Source organism: Capra hircus, chromosome 4 (genome assembly GCF_001704415.2).
Source record: "Capra hircus breed San Clemente chromosome 4, ASM170441v1, whole genome shotgun sequence".
NCBI lineage: Eukaryota > Metazoa > Chordata > Mammalia > Artiodactyla > Bovidae > Capra > Capra hircus.
The window spans coordinates 71,718,752-71,744,811 of NC_030811.1; the positions used below are offsets into that span (position 1 = coordinate 71,718,752).

The 26,060-nt window shown below is 37.9% G+C and overlaps 1 protein-coding gene across 1 annotated transcript in view; it reads left to right on the top strand.

Moving 5' to 3' along the window:
• The window catches only part of COG5 (component of oligomeric golgi complex 5), a 282,487-nt gene that overhangs the window by 22,790 nt on the left and 233,637 nt on the right, over positions 1–26,060 (top strand). Inside the window, exon 6 of the mRNA XM_005679133.3 lies at positions 8,581–8,701. Coding sequence (XP_005679190.2) covers positions 8,581–8,701 — 121 coding nt within the window. The remainder of the gene's footprint in view (positions 1–8,580; positions 8,702–26,060) is intronic.

The following is a 26,060-nucleotide window of genomic DNA, read 5'->3' on the forward strand; positions in this document are numbered from 1 at the left end:
ACACAACTGAGCGACTTCACTTCGCTAATGTTTGTATCATACAGCAAAGCAAATGAATAATTATACATATTCTAATTCTGTTATCTCTGATGTCTTTGGAACCAGGAGTCTCTGTGGAAGAAATAATTTACAGATGTAATTTAGAAGATTAAGTATAAATATTCTCTGTTCCTATTTAAGTGGAAGTATCAGTGTGAACTCATGAGGTGTTCTAATTTTATCTTAAAATAGTGTACACATCATATGTATATATTTATATATATATGTATATGTATAATGTTAATCTGAGACTGTTTTATGTGTATCATGGAATCAAACAAATGAAGATTTATGTGGTATTTTAATTTCAACATTTCCTAACTATGTGTACTCCGAAGTCTCAGAAATGAGCAGACCTGGTTTCCCCAACATGGTCTTCAAATGCTGCTGACTTCTAAAGGAAATGAGGGCTTCTTTGATAAATCTTTGATTCCAGGTCTGGGACATGAAATATACATTATAATATTTTTATACCTGTATATCCTAAGGAAACTATCAATAACTACTATGTAGAGTCATGACAAAAGGATTCAGGAGCCAACTTGAATAGGTTCTAGGGTGACCAGCTGTGTCATTTTTAACACTGTAACACCTGTATCCCAGGAAACCACTCAGTCCCAGGCAAATCAATAGACGTGATCAGCCTCAGAGGCTCCCATGGCCAAAAATGGGACATGGTGAGCACCTGTAAGGATAAGAGCTACAGTGGTTTCACATCTTTAAATCTGTGATTTCATAATGATATCTAAAACAGTGAACTTAATTGTTCATCTTTTATGGCTGTTAGGAAAATAAGCCACTGGTAAACCAATGGAAGGAACCCAGTGAAAATTCTTACTTTTCTGTATGAACAGTACCACTGGAAAAACTAATATAGATGAGGTAAAGCTTCTTCTAATAGAGACGTTTTATATGCTAGCAGATAAAGAAAAATGATAAAACTGGAGTAACACCATTTTGCAGTCATAATTATTATTATTATTGTTTTTATAAATTGGAGTATAGTTGCTTTATACTGCTGTCAGTTTCTGCTATACAGCAAAATGACAGCCATACATATACCTGGTGGTGGGAGTTTACTCGCTAAATTGTGTCTGACTCTTTGTGGTCCCCTGGACTGCAACCCGCCAGGCTCCTCTGCCCATGGGATTTTTCCAGTCAAGAAAACTGGAGTGGTTTGCCATTTCCTTCTTCGGGATTTTTCTGACCCAGGGATTGAACCCACATCTCCTGTGTCTCCTACTGTATCCCTTCTGTTTTGGATCACCTTCCCATTTAGGTCGCCACAGAGTTCTGAGTAGAGTTCCCTGTGCTATCCAGTAGGTTCTCAATAGTAACCTGTTAGTAGTGTATATATGTGTCACTCCTCATTTCCCAACTCATCCCACCCCCTCTTTTACCCTTTGGTATCAATACATTTGTTCTCTACATCTGTTGTCTCATATATTATGTTTTAATGGATTTTGATGTTGAGTATCAGTGTTGGTAACAACAGTAATGAATAAATTTTCCCAGAATATTAACCTGAATCTGTTGAGACTGCTGACATCCAACTACTAGTGTTTAGGGAATATAAAAGATACAGGGACTTGTTAAACTAGAAGACAGTAATCAACTAAACCCAGTCCGTGGGAAACTGTATAGGACAGATGATCCAACATATTTAGCAGCTTGCAAAGGAAAAAAGATGCTAAGGGAACCGATACAGATTTAAAAAGAGTAAAATTAGACTATAGCATTTAGGTATATATACTTCAGTGATGAAGCTATAAATGAAAATAAGGATATGATTAAGACAAAAGCCAGAATGATGTCTCTCTTGGGCTGGGGGAAGTAGGGAGGTTGGATGGAGGATGTCATGACTGGAATGCAGAAGTAGGAAGTCAAGAGATACCTGGAGTAACAGGCAAGTTGGACCTTGGAGTACAAAATGAAGCAGGGCCAAGGCTAACAGTTTTGAAAGAGAAAGCACTGATCATAGCAAACATCCTCTTCCAACAACACAGGAGACAATTCTATATAGGGACATCACCAGAATGGTTAATACTGAAATCAGATTGATTATGTTCTCTGCAGCAGAGATGGAGAAGCTCTATACAGTAAGCAAAAACAAGACTGGGAGCTGACTATGGCTCAGATTATGAACTCCTTATGGCAAAATTCATATTTGAATTGAAGAAAGTAGGGAAAACCACTAGGCCATTCAGGTATGACCTAAATCAAAGCCCTTACAATTATACAATGGAAGTGACAAATAGATTCAAGGGATTAGATCTGATAGAGTGTCTGAAAAACTATGGTTGGAGGTTCATAACATTGTACAGGAGGTGGTGATCAAAACCATTCCCAAGAAAAAGAAATGCAAAAAGGCAAAATGGTTGTCTGAGGAAGCCTTACAAATAGCTGAGAAAGTGAAAGGCAAAGGAGAAAAGGAAAGATAGACCCATCTGAATGCACAGTGACAAAGAATAGGAAGGAGAGATAAGGAAGGCTTCCTAAGTGATCAATGCAAAGAAATAGAGGAAAACAATAGAATGGGAAAGACTTAAGAAATCTTTTCGAGAAAATCAGAGATATCAAGGGAACATTTCATGAAAGATGGGCACAGTAAAGGACAGAAACAGTATGGACCTAACAGAAGCAGAAGATATTAAGAAGAGGTGGCAAGAATATGCAGGAGAACTGTACAAAAAAGATCTTAATGATCCAGGTAACCACGATGGTGTGATCACTCACCTAGAGCTAGACATCTTTTGGAGTGCAAAGTCAAGTGAGTCTTAGGAAGCATCACTATGAACAAAGCTAGTGGAGGTGATGGAATTCCAGCTGAGCTATTTGAAATCCTAAAAGATGATGCTGTGAAAGTGCTGCACTCAATATGTCAGCAAGTTTGGAAAACTCAGCAGTGGCCACAGGACTGGAAAAGGTCAGTTTTATTCCAGTCCCAAAGAAGAGCAGTGCCAAAGAATGTTCAGACTAAGCACAGTTGCACTCATTTCACATGCTAGCAAAGTAATACTCAAAGTTCTCCAAGCTAGGCTTCAGCAGTATGTGAACTGAGAACTCTTAGATGTTCAGGCTGGATTTAGAAAAGGCAGAGGAACCAGAGATTTAATTGCCAACATCTATCGGATCATAGAAAAAGCAACAGAGTTCCAGAAAAACATCTGCTTCATTGACTACTCCACAGCCTTTGACTGTGTGGATCACAAAAAACTGGAAAATTCTTCAAGAGATGGGAATACCAGACCACCTGACCTGCCTCCTGTGAAACCTGTATGCAGGTCAAGAAGCAACAATTAGAACCGGACATGGAACAATAGACTGGTTCCAAACTGGGAAAGTCATACGTCAAGGCTGTGTGTTATCACCCTGCTTATTTAACTTATATGCAGAGTACATCATGTGAAATGCTAGATAGGCTGGATGAAGCTCAAGCTGGAATTAAGAATGCTGAGAGAAATGTCAGTAACGCAGAAGATACCGTCCCTACGGCAGAAAGCGAAGAGGAGCTAAAGAGCCTCCTGGTGAAAGTGAAAGAGGAGAGTGAAAAAGCTGGTGTAAAACTCAACATTGAAAAAACTAAGAAAATGGCATCTGGTCCCATCACTTCATCGTGAATAGATGGGGAAACAAAGGAAACAATGATAGACTTTATTTTCTTGGGCACCAAAATCACTGCAGAATGTGACTGCATTCATGAAATTAAAAGACCCTTGCTCCTCGGAAGAAAAGGTATGAGAAACTTAGCATATTAAAAAGCAGAGACATTACTTTGCTAACAAAGGTCCATATCGTCAAAGCTGTGGTTTTGCTAGTAGTCATGTATGGATGTGGAGAAGGCAGTGGCAACCCACTCCAGTACCCTTGCCTGGAAAATCCCATGGTCGGAGGAGCCTGATAGGCTGTAGTCAGTGGGGCCGTTAAAAGTCAGACACGACTTCACTCTCACTTTTCACTTTCCTGCATTGGAGAAGGAAATAGTGCATTGTTCTTGCCTGGAGAATCCCAGGGACAGGGGAGCCTCCTGGGCTGCTGTCTGTGGGGTCACACAGAATTGGACAGGACTGAAGTGACTTAGCAGCAGCAGCAGCATGTATGGATGTGAGTTTGGACCTTAAAAAAATCTGAGCGCCAAAGAATTGATGCTTTTGAACTGTGGTGTTGGAGAAAACTCTTGAGAGTCCCTTTACCTACAAGGAGATCAAACTAGTCAATCCTAAAGGAAATCAACTTTGAATATTCATTGGAAGAACTGTTACTGAAGCTGAAGCTCCAATACTTTGGCTACCTGATGCGAGGAACTGACTCATTTGAAAAGACCCTGATGCTGGGAAAGATTGAAGGCAGGAGGAGAAGCGGATGACAGAGGACAAGATGGTGTATGGCATCACCGACTCAATGGACATGAGTTTGAGCAAACTCTGGGAAACAGTGAAGGATAGGGAAGCCTGGCATGCTGCAGTCCATGGGGTCACAAAGAGTCAGACACAACTGAGCGACTGAACAGTAGCAACAACATGGAGGCCTTATGTAGTGACAGAGAGAGTTTTGTTTCCTGATCCACATGGTAGTTCCAAGTTGATTTATTTAATTTCTGTATGTAATTTTCTAAATATATAATATCTAAATATATTTTTACATACTGATTTTTTTTAGAGCAGTTTAGATTCATAGCGAAATTGAGAGGAAGATATAGATTTCTCATGTATCCCTTGCCCCCACACATGCATAGCCTCCCTGTTAGTCAACATCTGTCACCAGAGTGGCACGTTTGTTAAAAATGATTGACTTACATTGATGCATCATTATGAAAGTCCATAGTTCTCTCAGTGTATATTCTATGGCTTTTGCAAAATACATAATGACATATATCCATCACTATGGGGCTTCCCTGGCGGCTTAGTGGTTAAGAATCTGCCTGCAGTGCACGAGCTGCTGGAGATGTGAGTTCGATCCCCTGAGTCGGGAAGATCCCCTGAAGGAAGGCGTGGCAACCCATTCCAGTATTCTTGCCTTGGAGAAAGAATCTCATGGACAGAGGAGCCTGGTGGGCTACAGTCCATAGGGTTGCAAAGGGTCAGACACAACTAAAAGGACATGCACACATCCGTCTTTATATAGTATTTTCAGTGCCCTCAAAGTCCTCTATACTTTATTCTGCCAACTCCTGGCAACGGCTTATCTTGTTAACCGTCTCCGTAGTTGTGTCTTTTCTAGAAAGTCATATAGTTGGAATCATATAATATATAGCATTTTCAGATTGACTCTTTCCCATAGTAAAATGCATTCAAGATTCCTCTGTGTCTTTTTCTGTCTTGATAGATCATTTCTTGTCAATGCTGAATAATTGTATTATATTTGATGATAAAAGTATGAAATAAAAAATAAGGAAATTGATTGGAGTGGAAGCAACTGTATTAGGAAATGGTGCGAGTTGGTGCCTTATAGATTATCTAAGATGTGTTGACTGAGGGTTTTGTTAAATGCTGTTGAATTCAACATAATCTGTTAGTAGAGAGCCACTGAAATTTATTAAAGGGGGCGCTAAACTGCTGAAAATTGTTTCTAAGACGATAAAGCCAGCAAGATGGATTTCAGCAAGAGATTGAAAAGCTACCCAGGAGACCACAGTTTTAAGATAAAAGTGGTAAAGATTTGGATTAGGGTGATGCTTTGGGGAATAGAGGTAAAATAACTATTGTATTATGCAACAGAAGAATAATCGGTAAGACCTGGTGACAGATGAAGTATGGTTAAACAGAAAAGCATTAGAAATAAGCTCAAAGCGTTCATATTTGAGGGCATATCCTTTATTGGTTAGGTATTAGGGAATTCTGGAAGGACAGTTCATGCTGTTAGGCTAAAGTAAGATCTGGTATTTCTCCTCATGATGTGTTTAGAATCTTGAGAGGAATGATTGCTTGGGATTTTACATTCCAAATAGTATATCTAAAAATAGAATTCTGACAAGCAAAAAAGTGACAATAGTGGTTGTTTTTGGTGACTATATAGTTGAGACATAGAAATATGATGGTGACTTTTTATCTTCTGATCTTTTGAATTTTGAATTACATGCTTCCATGACCTATTCAGAAAATAAAACTAAAAGATTTTTCCACAGTTTATTGTGATCCATACAGTCAAAGGCTTTGGCATAGTCAATAAAGCAGAAATAGATGTTTTTCTGGAACTCTCTTGCTTTTCCCATGATCCAGCAGATGTTGGCAATTTGATCTCTGGTTCCTCTGCCTTTTCTAAAACCAGCTTGAACATCTGGAAGTTCACGGTTCACATATTGCTGAAGCTTGGCTTGGAAAATTTTGAGCATTACTTTACTAGCATGTGAGATGAGTGCAATTGTGCAGTACTTTGAGCATTCTTTGGCGTTGCCTTTCTTTGGGATTGGAATGAAAACTGACCTTTGCCAGTCCTGTGGCCACTGCTGAGTTTTCCACATTTGCTGGCATATTGAGTGCAGCACTTTCACAGCATCATCTTTCAGGATTTGAAACAGCTCAACTGGAATTCCATCACCTCCACTAGCTTCGTTCATAGTGATGCTTTCTAAGGCCCACTTGACTTCACATTCCAGGATGTCTGGCTCTAGGTATGCAGGTTAGGAAGCAACAGTTAGAATTAGACATGGAACAACAGACTGGTTCCAAATAGGAAAAGGAGTGCGTCAAGGCTGTATATTGTCACCCTGCTTATTTAACTTATACGCAGAGTACATCATGAGAAATGCTGGGCTGGAAGAAGCACAAGCTGGAATCAAGATTGCCGGGAGAAATATCAATCACTTCAGATATGCAGATGACACCACCCTTATGGCAGAAAGTGAAGAGGAACTAAAAAGCCCCTTGATGAAAGTGAAAGCAGAGAGTGAAAAAGTTGGCTTAAAGCTCAACATTCAGAAAATTAACATCATGGCATCTAGTCTCATCACTTCATGGGACATAGATGGGGAAACAGTGGGAACAGTGATGGACTTCATTTTTGGGGGCTCCAAAATCACTGCAGATGGTGATTGCAGCCATGAAATTAAAAGACGCTTACTCCTTGGAAGGAAAGTTAGGACCAACCTAGATAAGCAGAGACATTACTTTGCCAACAAAGGTCTGTCTAGTCAAGCCTATGGTTTTTCCAGTGGTCATGTATGGATGTGAGAGTTGGACTGTGAAGAAAGCTGAGCACCAAAGAATTGATGCTTTTGAACTGTGGTGTTGGAGAAGACTCTTGAGGGTTCCTTGGATTTCAAGGAGATCCTACCTGTCCATTCTAAAGGAGATCAGTCCTGGCTGTTCACTGGAAGGACTGATGCTGAAACTGAAACTCCAATACTTTGGCCACCTCATGTGAAGAGTTGCCTCATTGGAAAAGACTCTGATGCTGAGAGGGATTGAGGGCAGTAGGACAAGGGGACGACAGCGGATGAGATGGCTGGATGGCATCACTGACTCGATGGACATGAGTTTGAGTGAAACTTCGGGAGTTGGTGATGGACAGGGAGGCCTGGCGTGCTGCAGTTCACGGGGTCGCAAAGAGTTGAACATGACTGAGCGATTGAACTGAACTAAAAGATTAAGATGCCTAAATTTTCCAGTTTGCAGGGGGAGGATTTTTATTTGACATTATTTTATTATTTTAAGTACTTCAGACTGTTGTTACTCAGAAAAGCAGTCAGTTAAACATGTTTAGTACTTGGCTGCCTTGATTTACATGTTTGTAAACATATATTTGATTGTACATTTGTGTATGTTGTATGTGCACGAGTGGGACTGTGTGTGGCTCTGAGGTGTATGTGTATTTCATTCAGAAAAAATCTTTATAGTTGAAGCCTCAGGGACCCTGTCTTCCTAGAGCTTTTAATTATTATTGCCACCAGTTAGGTTGCTTCATCCAGCTTCAGGATCATGCAAAGATGGCTGTGATGTCGCAACATAGACTGTCTCTTTTTTCTTTATTGTCACCGCTGAAGCTCAAGGTAATTACATATATGTTACTCCATCAATCTCCTTTCTTGTCATTCTCCCCTGGCAGTCAGCCTGGGTTACCTCTGTCTAGAATACATGAGTCATTATTTCATGTCGTAGTCTTTTGGATAGGTAAAGACCCAGGATTAGATGTAATAACAGAAAAGGGAATAGAAGGTGACATACTAATGATAGGTTTATTTTTAAAATAGCTTTCTCTTTTACATTTAGTCACTAATGATAAATTAGGAAGAATCAATTAAGGGCACGCTTATTCTTTAAGGTCTAGTAAGTCTGTACCCCTGGGGTCGTAGGAACAATAAACTAAGAAACGATAAGGAACAGTAGCAGGAAACTAAGCAGCCCTAGCACAGTGGTTGTCAGCCTTGGCTATACACTGGGACTGCATAAGGATATTAAAACGAAAACAAAAAACTGATTTTGCTTTAATCGGTCAGAGTTGTGTCTTGCCTGGATATTGGATCTCTAGCATCTGAAAAGATTAGACAGATTCACATAGTCATGAAACTTTATGGATTGACTTTACTTACTTAACATTTCATAGGTTGCCTGTGATTTGCTTCGGAGAATCATTCGCATCTTATATCTCAGTAAGAGACTCCAAGGACAACTGCAGGGGGGAAGTAGAGAGATAACAAAAGCTGCTCAGAGTCTCAATGAACTTGGTAAGTCCTCTTGTTCATCGATTCACTGGTTGAAGGATATTTGTGTTTCCAGTTTTTGGTGATTATAACTTTAAGCTACTTTAACATTTGTGTATAGGTCTTAAGTGAACTTAAGTTTTCATTCCCTAGGAGGAAATGTTCAGAAGTGCTGTTTTTTAGGTCACAAGTCTCATGTTGATATGGTGCCTAGAAGATCTTTTGAATTCATTTCTTATTCATCATTCTTTTCTCAAACATTTAGAGCAGCCTCTTGACATTTGAGTGTTTAACAGTCACAGCTTTGATTATTAACAAGTTGCAAGGTCCATGATGAAGGAGTTCATAATTTTTTAGGCAAAATTTTGAATATCTTCTAAGTACACAAAGAACCTCCTAACACCTGCATTTTAATAAGGCTTTGTGATTTTCTTCTTTTCATTGGGTACCCAGTAATTTTTCTGAAGTGGATGTGGTTAGTGGAATTCGTACCATTTTAGGTTTAGAAAGTCCTTGATTACATCCATCTCAAATATCAAGTCTCCTTACTCTTAGTAATGTGTTTTGAAAGTAGTTGTGCCAAAAGAATATCAGAAAGATGTGCATTTTATGTTCTTTTTGAATTTTCCTATCTTTGATATTTAAATTATGTAGTCATATTGTAATGCTTATTGCTTGTTTTTAATTATAGAAATGTAATATCCTTCACGAATCATGCTTCAACAGCATTTCAATTTATAATGTTCAAATACATTGCTTAGGCACATCATTGGGAATATATAGAACTTGTAGTGTGCTTGGAATATGTTATATAAAAAGTTAATTTTTAAGCAGTGAGAAATACTTTAGGGTTTTTTCATAATATGTGCTAAATATAAAAGTGTAAAAAAATCCTAGTATCAGCTGTTATTTTTTGCTTTGTCACATTTAATTTCTGTGCTCCAAAAAATAAACTGTAGGGTGATAGAATCATTAAAAAAGCAAACACACATTGTTCCAAGGCTTATTATATTTATCATCACTGACACTCTTCCTTAATAAAAAATCGCTAGGTTTTGATTTTGATTATCATCTCTTCTAGAAACAGCATATGCTCTGAGGCAAATGGTGATGTCTTCTTTTTTCTTCATTAAGGCACAATTATTCATCATCATGTTCTAAGTTGATGCAGTGCAGGATATAAGCTCATTATCTTTCCAATGAGGCTTTGGCTTTACCCAAAGTTTTATAAATGTTAAATGATGATGAGTTGTTGAGAAAGTGTAGTAAATGGTAGAGGTATCTCAAAATGGATTGTATTAATTTAAATTTTTAAAGCTTTGCAGATTATATGCTATTTAAAAATTTCAGAGGCATCACGTCTTCATCATTTCCCACTGTATTCTTGGACAGTCCTGGCATTGATAATAAGGAGAGCCGAGAGAGATAAAGTTTCTACATTTGGAGTTAATGTTTTAATAATGTTAATAAGTTAGTAATCACAGTTACAGGTACACATGTACACTATAAATGACATTTCTATGATTGGAACTTCTGTGAAATTATCATGTTTATATTTGTATGGTTCTGGTTCTCATTAGAAAGAATACAATGATAAATAGTAGCAGGTACTTGAAATTAACTTAGAACCAGTCTCTCAAACTTGAAAGGTCTTGAGGCTTGAAATGTAGTGACCAGATGAAATACATCATCATCTGGAAATTAATTATATTCTGAGGGACTGGGGGAAATGTCAGTGACTGCTAATGGGTGCCACTCTTTGGAGTGGTGAAAATATTCTGGAATTAAATACTGGTGATTGTTGCATAACTTCTGTCACTACAAAAAGCCACTGAATTGTATGCTTCAAAAAGTTGAATTTTATAGTGTGTGAATTATTTATCAATTTAAAATTATTTATCAATTAAAAAGTCTATTCTGGGACCTAGCATGCTGGTACATTTTCTTTTTTTAAAAGTTGAGGTCTAAGTGATATACGGTAAACTGCAGCATATTGAAAATGTACATATTGGCAAGTTGTGACTTGAAACCATCAATATTAAGATAGTGAACATGACCATCTCCCTCAAAGTTTCCTTATGCCCCTTGATAATTTTTTCTCATGCATTTATGGATCTGCTTTCTATGGAATCAGAGTTTGTATGTGGGTTTTTTTTTGGGGGGGGTCTTTCAATCAGCTTAATTATTTTGATGCGTCTGTGTTGTGTGTATAAATAGCTCATTCTGTTTTATTGCTAAGTAGTTTTCCATTATATGGATATTCCCCAGTTGGTTTATTCATTCACCTGTAGATTTGTATTTGAGTTCTTCCTAATTTTTGGTTATTACAAACCAGGCTGTCATGAACATTCACATGAAGGTGTTTTTATAGACATTTGCTTTCATTTCTCTTTGATAAAAAATATAGGTATGGAACAACCAGATCATATACTAAGTGTATATGATCTGAAATTGCCCAGGTATTCAACCCAAAGTTGATGAAAATTGTGCTTTCTCTACATCCTTGGTAACACTTGTTACTGTCAGTCATCTTAATATTAGCCATTCTAATAGGTATGTAGTAATATCTTGCTTGGAAGGAGGCAGTGGCAACCCTCTCCAGTACTCTTGCCTGGAAAATCCCTTGGACGGAGGAGCCTGGTAGGCTGCAGTCCATTGGGGTCGTGAAGAATCGGACACGACTGAGCGACTTCACTTAATTAATGCATTGGAGAAGGAAATGGCAACCCACTCCAGTGTTCTTTCCTGGAGAATCCCAGGTACAGCGGAGCCTGGTGGGCTGCTGTCTATGGGGTCGCACAGAGTCGGACATGACTGAAGCGACTTAGCAGCAGCAGCATCTTGCTTTGAGTTCACAAGAAGAAGTTAGTAGAGCTAATAAACAAATCTAGCAGGATTTCAGGATATATGATCAATATATATAATTACTTTTATTTCTACATAGTAGTATTAACAAGCAATTGGAAATTGAAATTTAAAAATACCACTCATAATAACATCAAAAATATGAACTACTTAAGGGTGAATTTGACAAAAGATACACACGACCTGTATACTTAGGGTTGAATTTGACAAAAGAGGCAAATAGACGGGGAAACAGTGGCTGACTTTATTTTTCTAGGCTCCAAAATCACTGCAGATGGTGATTGCAGCCATGAAATTAAAAGATGCTTACTCCTTGGAAGGAAAGTTATGACCAACCTAGACAGCATATTAAAGAGCAGAGACATTACTTTGTCAACAGAGGTCCATCTAGTCAAGGCTCTGGTTTTTCCAGTAGTCATGTATGGATGTGAAAGTTGGACTATAAAGAAAGCTGAGCACCGAAAAATTGATGCTTTTGAACTGTGGTGTTGTAGAAGACTCTTGAGAGTCCCTTGGACTGCAAGGAGAACAAACCAATCCATCCTAAAGGAGATCAGTCCTGGGTGTTCATTGGTAGGATTGATTTTGAAGCTGAAACTCCAATACTTTGGCCACCTGATGCGAATAGCTGACTCATTTGAAAAGACTCTGATGCTGGGAAGGATTGAGGTCAGGAGGAGAAGGGGACGACAGAGGATGAGATGGTTGGATGGCATCACCGACTCGATGGACATGGGTTTGAGTGGACTCCGGGAGATGGTGATGGACAGGGAAACCTGGCGTGCTGTGGTTCATGGGGTCGCAAAGAGTCGGACACGACTGAGCGACTGAACTGAACTGAACACAAGACCTGTATACTGAGAACTAAAAACATTATTGAGAACAATTTTAAAAGACCTAAATAAGTGAATAAATTTTGTCTGTGAATTGGAAGACTTGATCGTTTTTAATATGCCCAGTCTCTCTAAATTATTTGTATAGATTCAACACAATTATAGTCTGAGTCCCAGCAGGCTTTTATTAGACATTGACAAACTGATTTTAAAATTCATATGCGAATGCAAAGGATTTAGAATAGCTAACACTTTTAAAAGAAAGTAAAATTGGAGCATTGACCGTACCTGATTGGAAGACCTATTGCAATGACTTCTACTAACCAAGACAAAGAGATAGTCAGGTTAATGGAACGAAGTAACGAAGTAGAGAGCCAAGAAGATCCACACATGTAAGAAAAATGGATTTTTGGCACATTTATTGAAGAAAAGATAGTGTTCTCAACAGATGGTACTGGAACAATTGGATAGCCATATGTAAAACAGGGAACTTGTGTTCAGACCTTACTTCATATTAAAAAATAAAGCAAAACTGAAAGTGGATCATAGTCCTAAATGTAAAACTTAAAACTATAAAACTTCTGAAAGGAAACATAGGACATTTTGATGACTTTGAAAATGATTTCTTAGATGTATAACCGAAAGCACAGTCCTCTCCGCGCCCCCCCCCCACCCCCTGCCAACCACACACAGATTGGTAAATTAGATGTACTCAAAATTTAAAACTTCTATGGGTGATTCTGTGTGTGTGTGATTCACACACACACACACACACACACACACGTGTTCTTTTTAATATTCTTTTCCATCATGATTTATTTCATCATGGTTTATTGAATATAGTTCCCTATGCTACACGCAGTAGGACCTTGTTGTTTATCTGTTTTCTATGTAGTAGTTTCTATCTGCTCATCCCAAACTCCTACTTTCTCTCTCCCTCATCCCCTTTCCTGTTTGATAACAATAAGTTTGTTCTCTATGTCTGTGAGTGTGTTTCTGTTTCATAGCTAAGTTCATTGTGCCATACTTCAGATTTAATCTGTAAATGATATCATATGGTATTTGTCTTTCTCTTTCTGACTTAATTCACTTACTATGATAATCTTTAGGTGAGATGATATCTTAAATGCATTTAAAACATACATAGCTTCAACATAGCAAATTCAGTACATGTCTTGTTAAAGCTACAGTGTTGGTCACATATGAGGGCAGATGTCTTCAGTGACTGTGTTTGCTCTATTGTTTTGGATTGCTGAGTTGTGTCAGACTCTTCGTGACCCCATGGGCTGCTGAGCACCAGGCACCTCTGTCCTCCGCGGTCTCCTGTAGTTTGCTCAAATTCGTGTCCATTGAGTTGGTGATGCTATCCAATTATTTCATTCTCTGCTGCTCCCTTCTCTTGCCATCAGTCTTTCCTAACATCAGGGTCTTTCCCAATGATTTAGATGGTCTCTGAAAGTGAAAGTGTTAGTCACTCAGTTGTGTCCGACTCTTTGTGACCACACGGACTGTAGCCCTCCAGGCTCCTCTGTCCATGGAATTCTCCAGGTAAGAATACTGGAGTGGGTAGCCATTCCTTTCTTCAGGAGATCCTCCTGACCCAGGGGTCCAACCCAGGTCTTCTACATTGCAGCCAGATTCTTTACTGTCTGAGCCACCAGGGAAAATACTTACATATGTGACTGAATTCAGCTACCCCCAGATTGGGGTGATGCTGTGCTGGATTCAAATCCAGAATAATGGGTTTATGCTGATATCAAGGGTTGCCAGTAGTTGAAGACGTAATTGTGTTATCAATAAAAACACATACCAATAAACCCTCATTTTTTAACTAATTGAATTTAATGTTAGTCAAATTTATATTTAACATAATACCCATATGGCATTTTAAAATCTTATTTTACTAGTTTTCTCTTTCATCACATAGTGTCAAAAAACAAGAATAATATCCAGACAAAAACAGGCAGCTTAGGTTTTTGTAAACTTTAGTATGTTATTTGTAACATTTCAAAGTTTCTGTACATTTCAAAGTAGTATTTTTGGGTGTATAATTTATTTCATATGGTCAAGTAATGCTTATGGAAACTAGTTTCCCTTATTACTTGTCACCCTGTGTTGGAATATTCATCATTGTTTGAGAAAAATTAATTTAGTGTAAGATTCTTCAATGGGTAAAATTTTTGTACCAAATTTTTGATTTTTTTGTCCCTTAGGGATTTATTTCCTATTTGGATGTTTAAGCCAGAGTATATACAGTTTTTAAATGGTAGTGTATCTTAAATAAATGTAAATGATGCCCCAAATACCGGCATCTTATTTTATTGACAGTGCCTTTTTATTGATTATTTTATTGATTGTTCCTTAAAAATGGCGTCAGCCTGCTTCTAGTGAATTTCAGCTTTGAATTTCTAAATCTGATATTTTTGGGGAACATTAGGTGAGCTGTTCTACTTTTCATTGCCATTATACTTGATTGCTTCATATATATAAATTTAAGAACTATGGTAAGGTTTTATCAATCTTTGGTTTAGTAAATTGAGATTGGTTATAGGTGAATTTAGAGGTTCGTTGTATTTTTATGATCATAGTTATACTTCTAGAGTTCTTCATTTTAATACTATGTAAACAACAGGGCAAGTAGGCAGGCATGATCTTTTGAGAGACATGTTTCGTAAGACAGGATACAGTTTTAGTCATTTGTTTTAGTTTTTGGTTAGAGACTTGAAATCTATTTCAGCAAATTAGAAATATATATATATTTTAACCATATCTAAATAGAAGATAATGCTGCTAATGCAGTTTTATTATCACAACTAGGAATATATTCAGAGGTAAGTGGTGATGATCTGTATTATTTTCATATTAATTATATTAAAACTAAAATAATGTCCCTTTGAGGAAAAGGAATTCCCAAGTCATTGTATCTGGCAAATCATTCTGTAAAATCCAGTTGAATTAGAGCATATAACTCAAGAAGGCCAAGTTAGTTATCTAGGGATATATCTTACATACATGGCTAGTTTATTCTGGTGAGTACATCAGAAAAGCATGATGGTCAGAATGAGGTCATTCATAGAGATTTACAAAGAATTTTCTGCAGCCTCTATAGGGATTGATAACATTCAGTTTGCTTTGAAAAATCTCCATGTCTATGTTATATGTTTTGCATCACTTCTCAAGTTTACCCCGAGTAGCTTCCTGAAGAAAATGCTGAATTTATCAGCAACTGAAGACATCCTTCATCATTGCAGGAAAGAACAATTGGATAGGATCTTTATTTTTCAAAACAGGATGCCAGCCCTTACATTTTAATTTGGTTTCCAAAGTGTATGAATCTACACTTGGTCAGTCTAACATAACATTGTTGGTGGACTTCCCAGTTTCTTTCTCAGTCATCCTTTCTGGCAGAGTTCAGTATTTGTTGAGGTTTCACCTTCTTAGCAGCAGCAGCATCTTCTTAGTAACACTGAGGACAAGGATGGGATTACTCCCCTGCTCCAGGGCTTAAGTCATGATTGGTCCTGATAGTTTCATTCTTTTCTGTTATTGTTTAGATGGAGACATGCGGCCTCATCTGGGTTGAGGAGACTTGAGGAAAGTGAACTGAAAAGTTCCAAACTTTTTGGAAAGGTTTTCTGTGCAAATAAATGCAGATGAAAAGGAGGAACTAGGTGGAGACTAGACACTATTCCTGTTTCTAAACTTATAAGTTGAGATATTCTACTTAACTATTTGCACCAAATAAACAGTTTCCAGATCTCTTTACCATTTCATTCAGTTCTCTCACTTTATTTCACAAACTTGAGAAAAAAAAACCTCTTCTGAATGTTATTAATAATAGTAATACTTTATATTAGTATGGTCCTTATATGTTCACTCATGTAGTCTTACCAGATTTTCTCCCTTCTTTCATTTCTCCCATCATCCTTATTTTCCCCCTTCTTCTGTCTTTCCAGGTTTCCCAATCTATTCTTTTCTCTTTTTCCCTGCCCACCCCACACCTTTTTTTTTTGACTGCATTGTGCAGCTTGCAGTACCTTAGTTCCCTGACCAGGGATCAAACATACCCCCCATCTCCTCCCCCCGAGGTGAAATTGTGGAGTTCTAACCGCTGAGCTACCAGGGAATTCCCACATCTGTATTTATAAGAGATATTGGCCTGCAGTTTTCTTTTCTTGTAGTATCTCTGTCTGGCTTTGATGTTTGGAAGTATTCCCTTCTCTTCAGTTTTTAGAACGGTTTGGGAAGTGTTTGGTTTTTATTCTTTTTCAGATGTTTTTTAGAATCCAGCAGTGCAACTATCTGGTCCTGGGCTTTTCTTTGTTGGAATGTGTGTGTGTGAGTGTGTGTGTGTGTGTGTGTGTGTGTGTGTGTGTTCATCAGATAGCTTTGTATATTCCATTTTAGTTTTTCTCTGAACTTTTTAGCTATAGGTTTGCATTATTTTTTTGTAGAAATTTCTCTAGGGATTACAACATGCATCTTCAGCACAATCTACTTAGTATTTATGTTGAATTACTTCAGGGGAAATCAGGTGTTTTGAAGTCATTGTCTACCAAATCTTGTGTGAGCCTACTTGCAGAGTCAATTCCTATGGTCTGCCTTTTAATTTTTTTCTCTATGAGTATGGGTTATGTACACCCATTTCTTTGCATGTGGAGTAATTTTCTTTATTGAAATATAGTTGATTTACAATATTGTGTTAGTTTCTGGTGTACAGAGAAATGATTCAGTTTTATATGTATAATATATTCTTTTTAACGTTCTTTTCCATTATGGTTTCCGTTATTACAGGATACTGAATATAGTTCCCTGTGCTATATAGTAGGACCTTGCTATTGATATATTTTATATATGGTAGTTTGTATTTGCTAATCCCAAACTCCTACTTTATCCTTCTGCCCTCCCCTTTCCCTTTTGGTCACCATTAGTTTGTTTTCTGTGTCTACAAGGCTGTTTCTGTTTTGTAAATGAATTCATTTGTGTTGTATTTCAGATTCAGATTCTGAATATCAGTGACACAGTATTTATCTTTTTTCTTTCTGACTTCACTTAGTGTGGTATTCTTTAGGTCCATCTGTATTGCTGCAAATGGCATTATTTCTTTTTTTTCTTTACCCAATAGTATTTCTTTGGGTATATATACACCGCATCTTTATCCATTCTTCTGTCAGTGGACATTTAGGTTGCTTCCATGTCTTGGCTATTGTAAATATTGCTGCTGTGAACATTGGGGTACATGTACCTTTTTAATTATACTTTTCTTTGGATAAATACCCAGGAGTGGGATTGCTGGATCATATGGCAACTTTAGTTTTTTAAGGAACCTCTATTCAGTTCTCTATAGTGGTTGTACCAATTCACATTCCCATCAACAGTGTAGGAGGATTCCCTTTCTCCACACCCTCTCCCGTATTTGTTACTTGTAGACTTTTTGATGGCCCCTCTGACCAATGTGAGGTGACAGCTCATTGTAGTTTTGATTTACATTTCTCATTTTAAAAAAAATTAATTAGTGATGTTGAGCATCTTTTCATGTGCCTGTTGACCAGTTGTGTGTCTTCTTTGGAGAATTGTGTTTAGGTCTTCTGCTTGTTTTTTTGATTGGATTGTTTGGGTTTTTGTTTTTGAGTTGTATGAGCTGTTTGTATATTTTGGAAATTAAGCCCTGGTCGGTTGCATTGTTTGCAGATAATGTTTTCCAATTTGTAGGTTTTCTTTTCTTTCTTTCTTTTTTTTTTAATCCTTTCCTTTGCTGTGCAAAAGCTTAAAAGTTTATTTTCCATTTGTTTATTTTTTAAAATTCTTTTCTTGGGCTGTACTGGATCTTTGTTGCTGTGTGGGCTCTTCTCTAGTTGTGGGGAGTGGGGGCTACCCTCTAGTTGCTGTGTGTGGGCTTCTTAATGCAGTGGCTCTCTTGTTGCAGAGCATGGGCTCAGGGACGTGGGGGCTTCAGTAGTTGCCGCACATGGGCTTTTGAGCACAGGCTCAACAGTCGTGGTCCATGGTCCCAGTTGCTCTGTGGCATGTGCGAGCCTTACAGATCAGGGATCAGACCTGTGCCTTCTGCACTGGTATGCGGATTCTCCACTGAACCCCCAGAGAAGGCCCTGTTTGCTTCTATTTCTGTTGTGCTGGGAGACTGACCTAGGAAGACACTGGTAGAATTTATGTCAGAGGGTGTTTTACCTATGTTCTCTTCTAGGAGTTTTATGGTATAGTGTCTTATATTTTTCTTCAAGCCATTTTGAACTTATTTTTGTATATGATATAAGGTATTCTATATTTATTTACCTGAAGAAACTGTCTTTTTCCCATTGTGTGTTCTTATCTCCTTTGTCAAAAGTAGATATGTGGATTTATTTCTAGGCTGTCTATTTTGTACCATTGACCCAACATATGGAGTAATTTTTGGTTGAAAACTGGACATTGTGGATAATATATTTGTCACTTTAGATTCTGTTATGTTCTGTGAGGATTGCTTTTCTGTTGTTATTCTTACAACTGGCAGTTAACTTGTTGATCTCACACTGCACAGTCTTCTTTCTGTACTGTGATCTTCATCTCTGCTGTTTTCTTTTGGTTTATAGCTATTGCTTTATTAACCTGGTACTTTACAGATCTCCCTTGTACCTCTATTTAGATGTCACCAAGAATTTTGGCAGAGTTGATACTAAGATCATGGGCCTCAACTTTTGTGTTTCTTTTTTTCCTTCAAAGTTTCCTTCCTAAATTTCCAGGTGCTCTTTCAGCTCTGAGCTCTGTCCTGTGATACCACAAGTTATAGTAAGGCTCCAGGTTTTTGCTGCTTGAGCTATGTAGTGTTTGGAGACAACTATCAGTCTGAAAAGGGGATTCAAAAATGGTGCTAGTGGTAAAGAACCCATATGCCAATGCAGGAGACACAAGAGACATGAGTTCAATCCCTGGGTTGAGAAAATCCCCAGGAGGAGCGCATGGCAACCTCCAGTTTTCTTGCCTTGGAAATCTCGTGGACAGAGAGGCCTGGTGGGCTGTGGTCCATTGTGTTGCAAAGAGTCAGACATGATGGAGAGACTGAGGACATGGCGTGAATGATCCATCTAAAAGATGGACTAAACTCACATGTCTTGCCCATATTGTAAGGGTACACACCCCTCTGATTTTTGCTTGCTCTTCCCTGCATCCTCCTGGATCCTTCTCACCCACATGTGTTATTTTAATGGTAAGCTATTAAAAGGAATTTGGGTCTTGTTCCTGGTGTGGGTCTTTTCTTTTTAGGATTTTTGTTTCTAAGTTTATAGCTAATCTGTTTACCTTAATACATGTTCTCTACCATCTCTGGACTGTAAACATGTAGTTTTCTGCTGCAAGAGCTATGGGCATTGGAATGGGAGTTGATGGCAGTAATGGCAGTCAGTGCTCTTAGGCAAAAAAGCCCAAACTTAGAACTCTCACCCTTTGCAATTTATGTATTTTAAATGTAACCCTTCCTTTGGTATGTTCCTCCCTTTGGTCTCTTTCCAGGGCCTTCAACAAAGTGTTTTTTAAAATGGCTTATCTAGACCAATAAACACTTGAAAAGATGCTCAACATCACTATTAGAGAAATGGAAATCAAAACTAAAATGAGGTATTACCTTGCATTAGTCAGAATGACCATCATCAAAAAATGTACAAACAATAAATGCTGGAGAAGATGTGGTAAAAAGGGAACTGTCTTACACTGTTGGTAGGAATGTAAACTGAAATAGTCTTTATGGAGAATAGTATGGAGCTTCCTTAAAAAACTAGTAATAAACCTACCATATGACCCAGCAATCCACTACTGGTTATATACCCTGAGGAACCTGCCATTCTAAAAGATACATGTACCCCAGTGTTCATTGCAACAGTGTTTACACTATCCAGGACATGGAAACAACCTAGAGTTCATCTGCAGGTGATAAGATGTGGCACAGGTATGCAGTGGAATATTCAGTCAGTTCAGTCTCTCAGATGGATCTGACACTTTGTGACCCCATGGACTGCAGCACGCCAGGCCTCCCTGTCCATCACCAACTCCCGGAGCTTACTCAAACTCATGTCCATCAAGTCGGTAATGCTGTCCAACCATCTCATCCTCTGTCGTCCCCTTCTCTTCCTGCCTTCAATCTTTCCAGCATCAGGGTCTTTTCCAATGAGTCAGCTCTTTGCATCAGGTGGCCAAAGTATTGGAGTTTCAGCTTCAGCATCAGTCCTTCCAGTGAATATTCAGGACTGATTTTCTTTAGAATTGATTGGTTTGATCCTCCTTGCAGTCCAAGGGATTCTCAAGAGTCTTCTCCAACACCACAGTTCAAAAGCATCAATTCTTTGGTGCTCAGCTTTCTTTATGGTCTAACTCTCACATCCATACATGACTACTGGAAAAACCATAGCTTTGACTAGACGGACCTTTGTTGACAAAGTAATGTCTCTGCTTTTTAATATGCTGTCTAGGTTGGTCATAACTGTTCTTCCAAGGAGCAAGCGTCTTTTTATTTCATGGCTGCAGTTACCATCTGCAGTGATTTTGGAGCCCAAGAAAATAAAATCTCTCACTGTTTCCATTGTTTCCCTATCTATTTTCCATGAAGTAATGGGACTGGATGCCATGATCTTTGTTTTCTGAATGTTGAGCTTTAAGCCAACTTTTTCACTGTCCTCTTTCACTTTCATCAGGAGGCTCTTTGGTTCTTCTTCACTTTCTGCCATAGGGTGGTGTCATCTGCAGATCTGAGGTTATTGATATTTCTCTTGGTAGTCTTGAGCCCAGCTTGTGCTTCCTCTAGCCCAGCATTTTGTATGATGTACTCTACATATAAGTTAAATAAGCAGAGTGACAAGATACAGCCTTGATGTACTCCTTTTCCTATTTGGAACCAGTCTGTTGTTCCATGTCCAGTTCTAACTGTTACTTCTTGACCTGCATGCAGATTTCTCAAGAGGCAGGTCAGGTGGTCTGGTATTCCCATCTCTTTCAGAATTTTCCCCGGTTTATTGTGATCCACACAGTCAAAGGCTTTGGCATAGTCAATAAAGCAGAAATAGATGTTTTTCTGGAACTCCCTTGCTTTTTTGATAATCCAGTGGATGTTGACATTTTGATCTCTGGTTCCTCTGCCATTTTAAAATCCAGCTTGAACATCTGGAAGTTCAAGGTTCATGTATTGTTGAAGCCTGGCTTGGAGAATTACTTTGCTAGCATGTGAGATGAATGCAATTGTGCAGTTTGAGCATTCTTTGGCATTGCCTTTCTTTGGGATTGGAATGAAAACTGACCTTTTCCATTCCTGTGGCCACTGCTGAGTTTTCCAAATTTGCTGGCATATTGAGTGCAGCACTTTCATAGCATCATCTTTTAGGATTTGAAATAGCTCAATAGTAGCAGAATATTACTCAGCCATGAAAAATGCATTTGAGTCGTTCTAGTGAGGTGGGTGAACCTTGAGCCTGTTACGCAGAGTGAAGTAAGTCAGAAAGAGAAAAACAAATGCCATATATTAAGTCATATATATCTGGGATCTAGGAAAGTGGTGATGATGAACCTGTTTGCAGGGAAAGAATAGAGATGCAGATGTAGAGAATGGACTTGTAGACCCAGTAGGGGAAGGAGAGAGTGGGATAAATGGAGAAAATGGCATCAACGTCTGTACACTCTCATGTGTAAAACAGGTAGCTGGAGAAAAGTTTCTGTATAACACTGTTTTGACCTAGAGGGGTGGGATTGGAAGAGGAGAGGGAAACTCAAGAGGGAGAGGATATATGTATGATGATGGCTGATTTGTGTTGTTGCAGAGCAGAAACCAACACAACATTGTAAAGCAGTTTTCTTGCAATTACAAAATAAAGACATAAAATGGCTTATCTAGGTTTAGAAATTATTTGTAGGAAACTATACTTGACCAGTCTACTCTGCCATTAGTGAAAGCTAGACTAAAATAATTTGTATTTGCCTTTTATGCATATGCAGTCAAAGTCCATAAAGTCAGATGAGCTTTGTAAATTTGAATCACTTTGATAAAAATCTGTGTAGGTTGAGAATCCATGCATTCATATTAGTTTTTTTAAATATGATTAGAGTTTTTTTTGTATGATTAATGTTCAGTGCAGACTTGAATTTTATGTATACAAAATCTCTGTATTCCCAAGGAATGAATGGATACAAGAATGATTCATGGAGTCTTAAGTAATGTGCAAATATAGAACAATAAAGTTGCCAAGTCATTTTATCTTTACTTTGCCTTTTGGAGTCTACTACTATTAAAAGTTATTACTCTGTTTTGAAAGGATGACATATTTTGTGAAAATTTTTACTTAAAGTTTTATGGGATCTTTTTTCTGTCTGTTTAACTAAGATAAGTCAGTTCTCTAAGGCAAGTTCTCTGAGGCCAGTCTTTCATTTACTTAGAAGAGAAACAGAAGAACTATACCCGTAGAAGTTATTCTTCCTTTTAGCCAAAGCTAGTTTAAAAGCAGCAACACCCTTTCTCTAGTCTTCAGATATATTTAATATGAGGATTCTAAGTTTTTGGATGGTTGTGTCTTGCACTGATGGGTCTTACCACTCTTTTAACAAATTGATTTTTGTTTCTGTGCTATAAAAATATGTCATGCTTTCCAGAAGTTTTCATTTAACCCTATGTATCTTTCAGGTTGTCTTTAGCTTTGTGGGAAGCTTTCTTCCAGATAAAGATTTGTGGAACATCAAGAAAGTGAAGCCAGAGAGTGGTAGAAACTAGTGCCAGTGGTAGAAACCAGTGCTATTTCACAGTGAGAAATATGGTTGGCTTTGAGTATGTTGTTAAGATAGTTAGATATTTTGTTGTTGAGTTGTTAAAAGATACTTAGTTTTTTTCCATTTAAGAAGAGATAAGGATTTAGTGATGTCTGTCTAAGTTGATGGATTCTTTGATAATGGTAGTATTTGATGAAGACTGCTGAGTATTTTGAACTCTGTATTTTAGTCTAGGAAGTTTTTTTTTATTTAGCCAAAAGATGGTGACATGCTCTTTTGTTCTTTGCTTTAAGTCAGTGCAGTTCAACAAGTATGGTGCTGTATGGTGAAAGTGAAAGTGTTAGTTGCTTATTTGTATCCGACTCTTTGTGACCCCATGCACTGTAGCCCTCCAGGCTCCTCTGTCCATGTGATTTTCTAGGCAAGAATATTGGCATGGGTTGCCATTTCCTTCTCCAGGGGATCCTCCCAACCCAGGGATCTAATCCAGGTCTCCTGCATTACAGGCAAATTTTTTACCATCTGAGCCACCAGAGAAATCGGTTGTATAGTAGGCACAATAATGCGTCTCCTCAAAGATAGTTTTATCTTACTCATTAGAACCTATGAATATAGTACCTTATATGGCAGAAGGAACTTCGCAGATGTAGTTTCCTGTGGACCTTGAGATGAGATTACTCTGATTATCCAGATGGGACCATTCTAAATACTTCAGTTTTTTAACGTGAAAGCGGAAACCAGAAGAGTGAGCCAGAGAAATGGAATGGTAGAAGAGGAGGCTGGAGAGATTTGAAGTGTGAAAGTACTTAACCTACCGTAGATGGCTTTGAAATTAAAGGAAGGGAGGCATGGACATGCAGATGTCCTCTGGTAGCTGGGAACTGCCCCCAGATGACAGCAAGGAAATGGGAACCTCAGTGCTACAACCTGAAGGAATTAAATTCTGCCCACATAATGAATGAGCAAGGAGAGGGTATCTCCCTTAGAACTTCCAGAAAGGAATGTAGCTATGGTAACACCTTGATTCTCTCCTGTTGAGACTCATTTTGAGTCCCATTGAGACTTCCAACCTTCAGAACTGGAAGATAATAAATTTGTAGTTTTCAGCCTTCTAAGTTTGTGGTAACTTGTTCTGGTAGCAAATAAAAAGCAAATGCATCTATACCATATCAGCTACCTGGATGAAGGATTATTTGTTATTGTAAGAAAGAGAGTGGCTGATCTGTGAAGTTCTGAACTAGGAAGACCTTAAAAGTCAAAACAAAATAAAATACACATACAAGCACAGAAGTGCCAAGCTATATAACTTTTTATTGGCAGGAAACAGGTACTGTCTTTATACACAGATATGAAATATTAACATGTTTTTAAAATTAACAGCTGTAATGGAATAGGGGTTGTAAAATATCCTGCATACTCTTCTGATATCATGGCTAATGATATATCTTTTTCCCTGTTGCTCTTAAGAAACCTCAGGCCACATTAAAGATTTTATAGGTAAATGATTTGGGTATAAAAGAAAACTACTAATTATTCTAATCAAGCTTATGTATGGCTTCCCTGATAGCTCAGTGGTAAAGAATCTGCCTGCAATGGAAGAGTGTGAGTTTGATCCCTGGGTGGTGAAGATCCCCTGGAGGAGAAAATGGCAACGCACTCCAGTATTGTTGCAGGGAAAATCCCATGGACAGAGGAGTCTGGTGGGCTACAGTCCATGGGTTGCAGAGTTGGACACAACTTAGCACATGCACTCAACACATACAAGCTTACATAATCAATTCTATACTGATAAATGTTTTAAAACCCTACTATGTGCTTGCCTCTAAGACTGTTTTAGCGTTATTGCCCTGATTAATAAATCCATTCTTGGTCTTTGGGATATTTGTAGGATGTTATTCCAGATCTGATTATAGGCACATGATGGAGCCTGGTTATGTGACATAGTTACTTCTAACAGAAATAAGAATAATGTTTAGTCAGGATCTCAATACAATGAACAAGGCATTTTGCATAGTATTAATTTCCTAGTAAAGTTAGTAGTTCAAAATCTTGTTTGCTTTTAAACTATGATATGAGGAATTGTGCTTGGTCTTCTCCATAAATGCTGAGCTGTGGTAATTGCTGAACAGAGGGTAGAGGAGGAAGAGAAGGTATTTTTTGTTTTAATAAAGTTTGGCGGTGCTTAAGAATAGCCATCTATTTGATGTAGAGACTTTCTACCTAAAACAAAGGAATGAAAGTGATATTCCAGAGTGGGTAGCAATGAAGATAAAAACTGAAAAGGAGTAGCTGGGGAGACTTCTACTGAGGATAAATGACTTAAGAACAAATCTTGTTGAATGGGCACTTGGAGGCTGATTCTTTTAATGTCATAACTGGAACAACATAATATTCACAAACTTTTCTTTTGTTATAGTAATATTCTCTTTACTGACACTTTAAAGACTTCAAAACATCCTAAAATTATACCATAAAATAACATAATTGTTTCTGCTATGTATATAGTTTATGATTAAGAGAAAAGAGAACGCAGGCTTTGAAGCCATCTAGAGCTTGATTTAAAAACCATTTCTATCCCTCTTGCTAACTATCTTAGTTTTGACAAGGTAAATTCTCTCTCAGATTTCAAAGGACTGTTGGGTAGCTTTAATGAGACAAATTTATAGATTGTCTTCGACCTTGCCTAGCATGTAGTAGGCCCCCCAGTATTGCTTTCCCTTTGTCCTTCTTTAGAAATAGAACTAAGGGATGAATTTGTTAATATATATTTTGAAGTCACATTGGTTATTCATCATTATCTGTGGTTGTGTGTTCCACTTTTACGTGTTCAAAAACACCATCTTTTTCATTCATTTTTAAAAATCCCATACATTTTTAATGCATTTTTTTCCTGGGAACAAAATAGTGAAGCATTACTATAAAACTTTTCAAGGTAAAGGTGGGCTCTG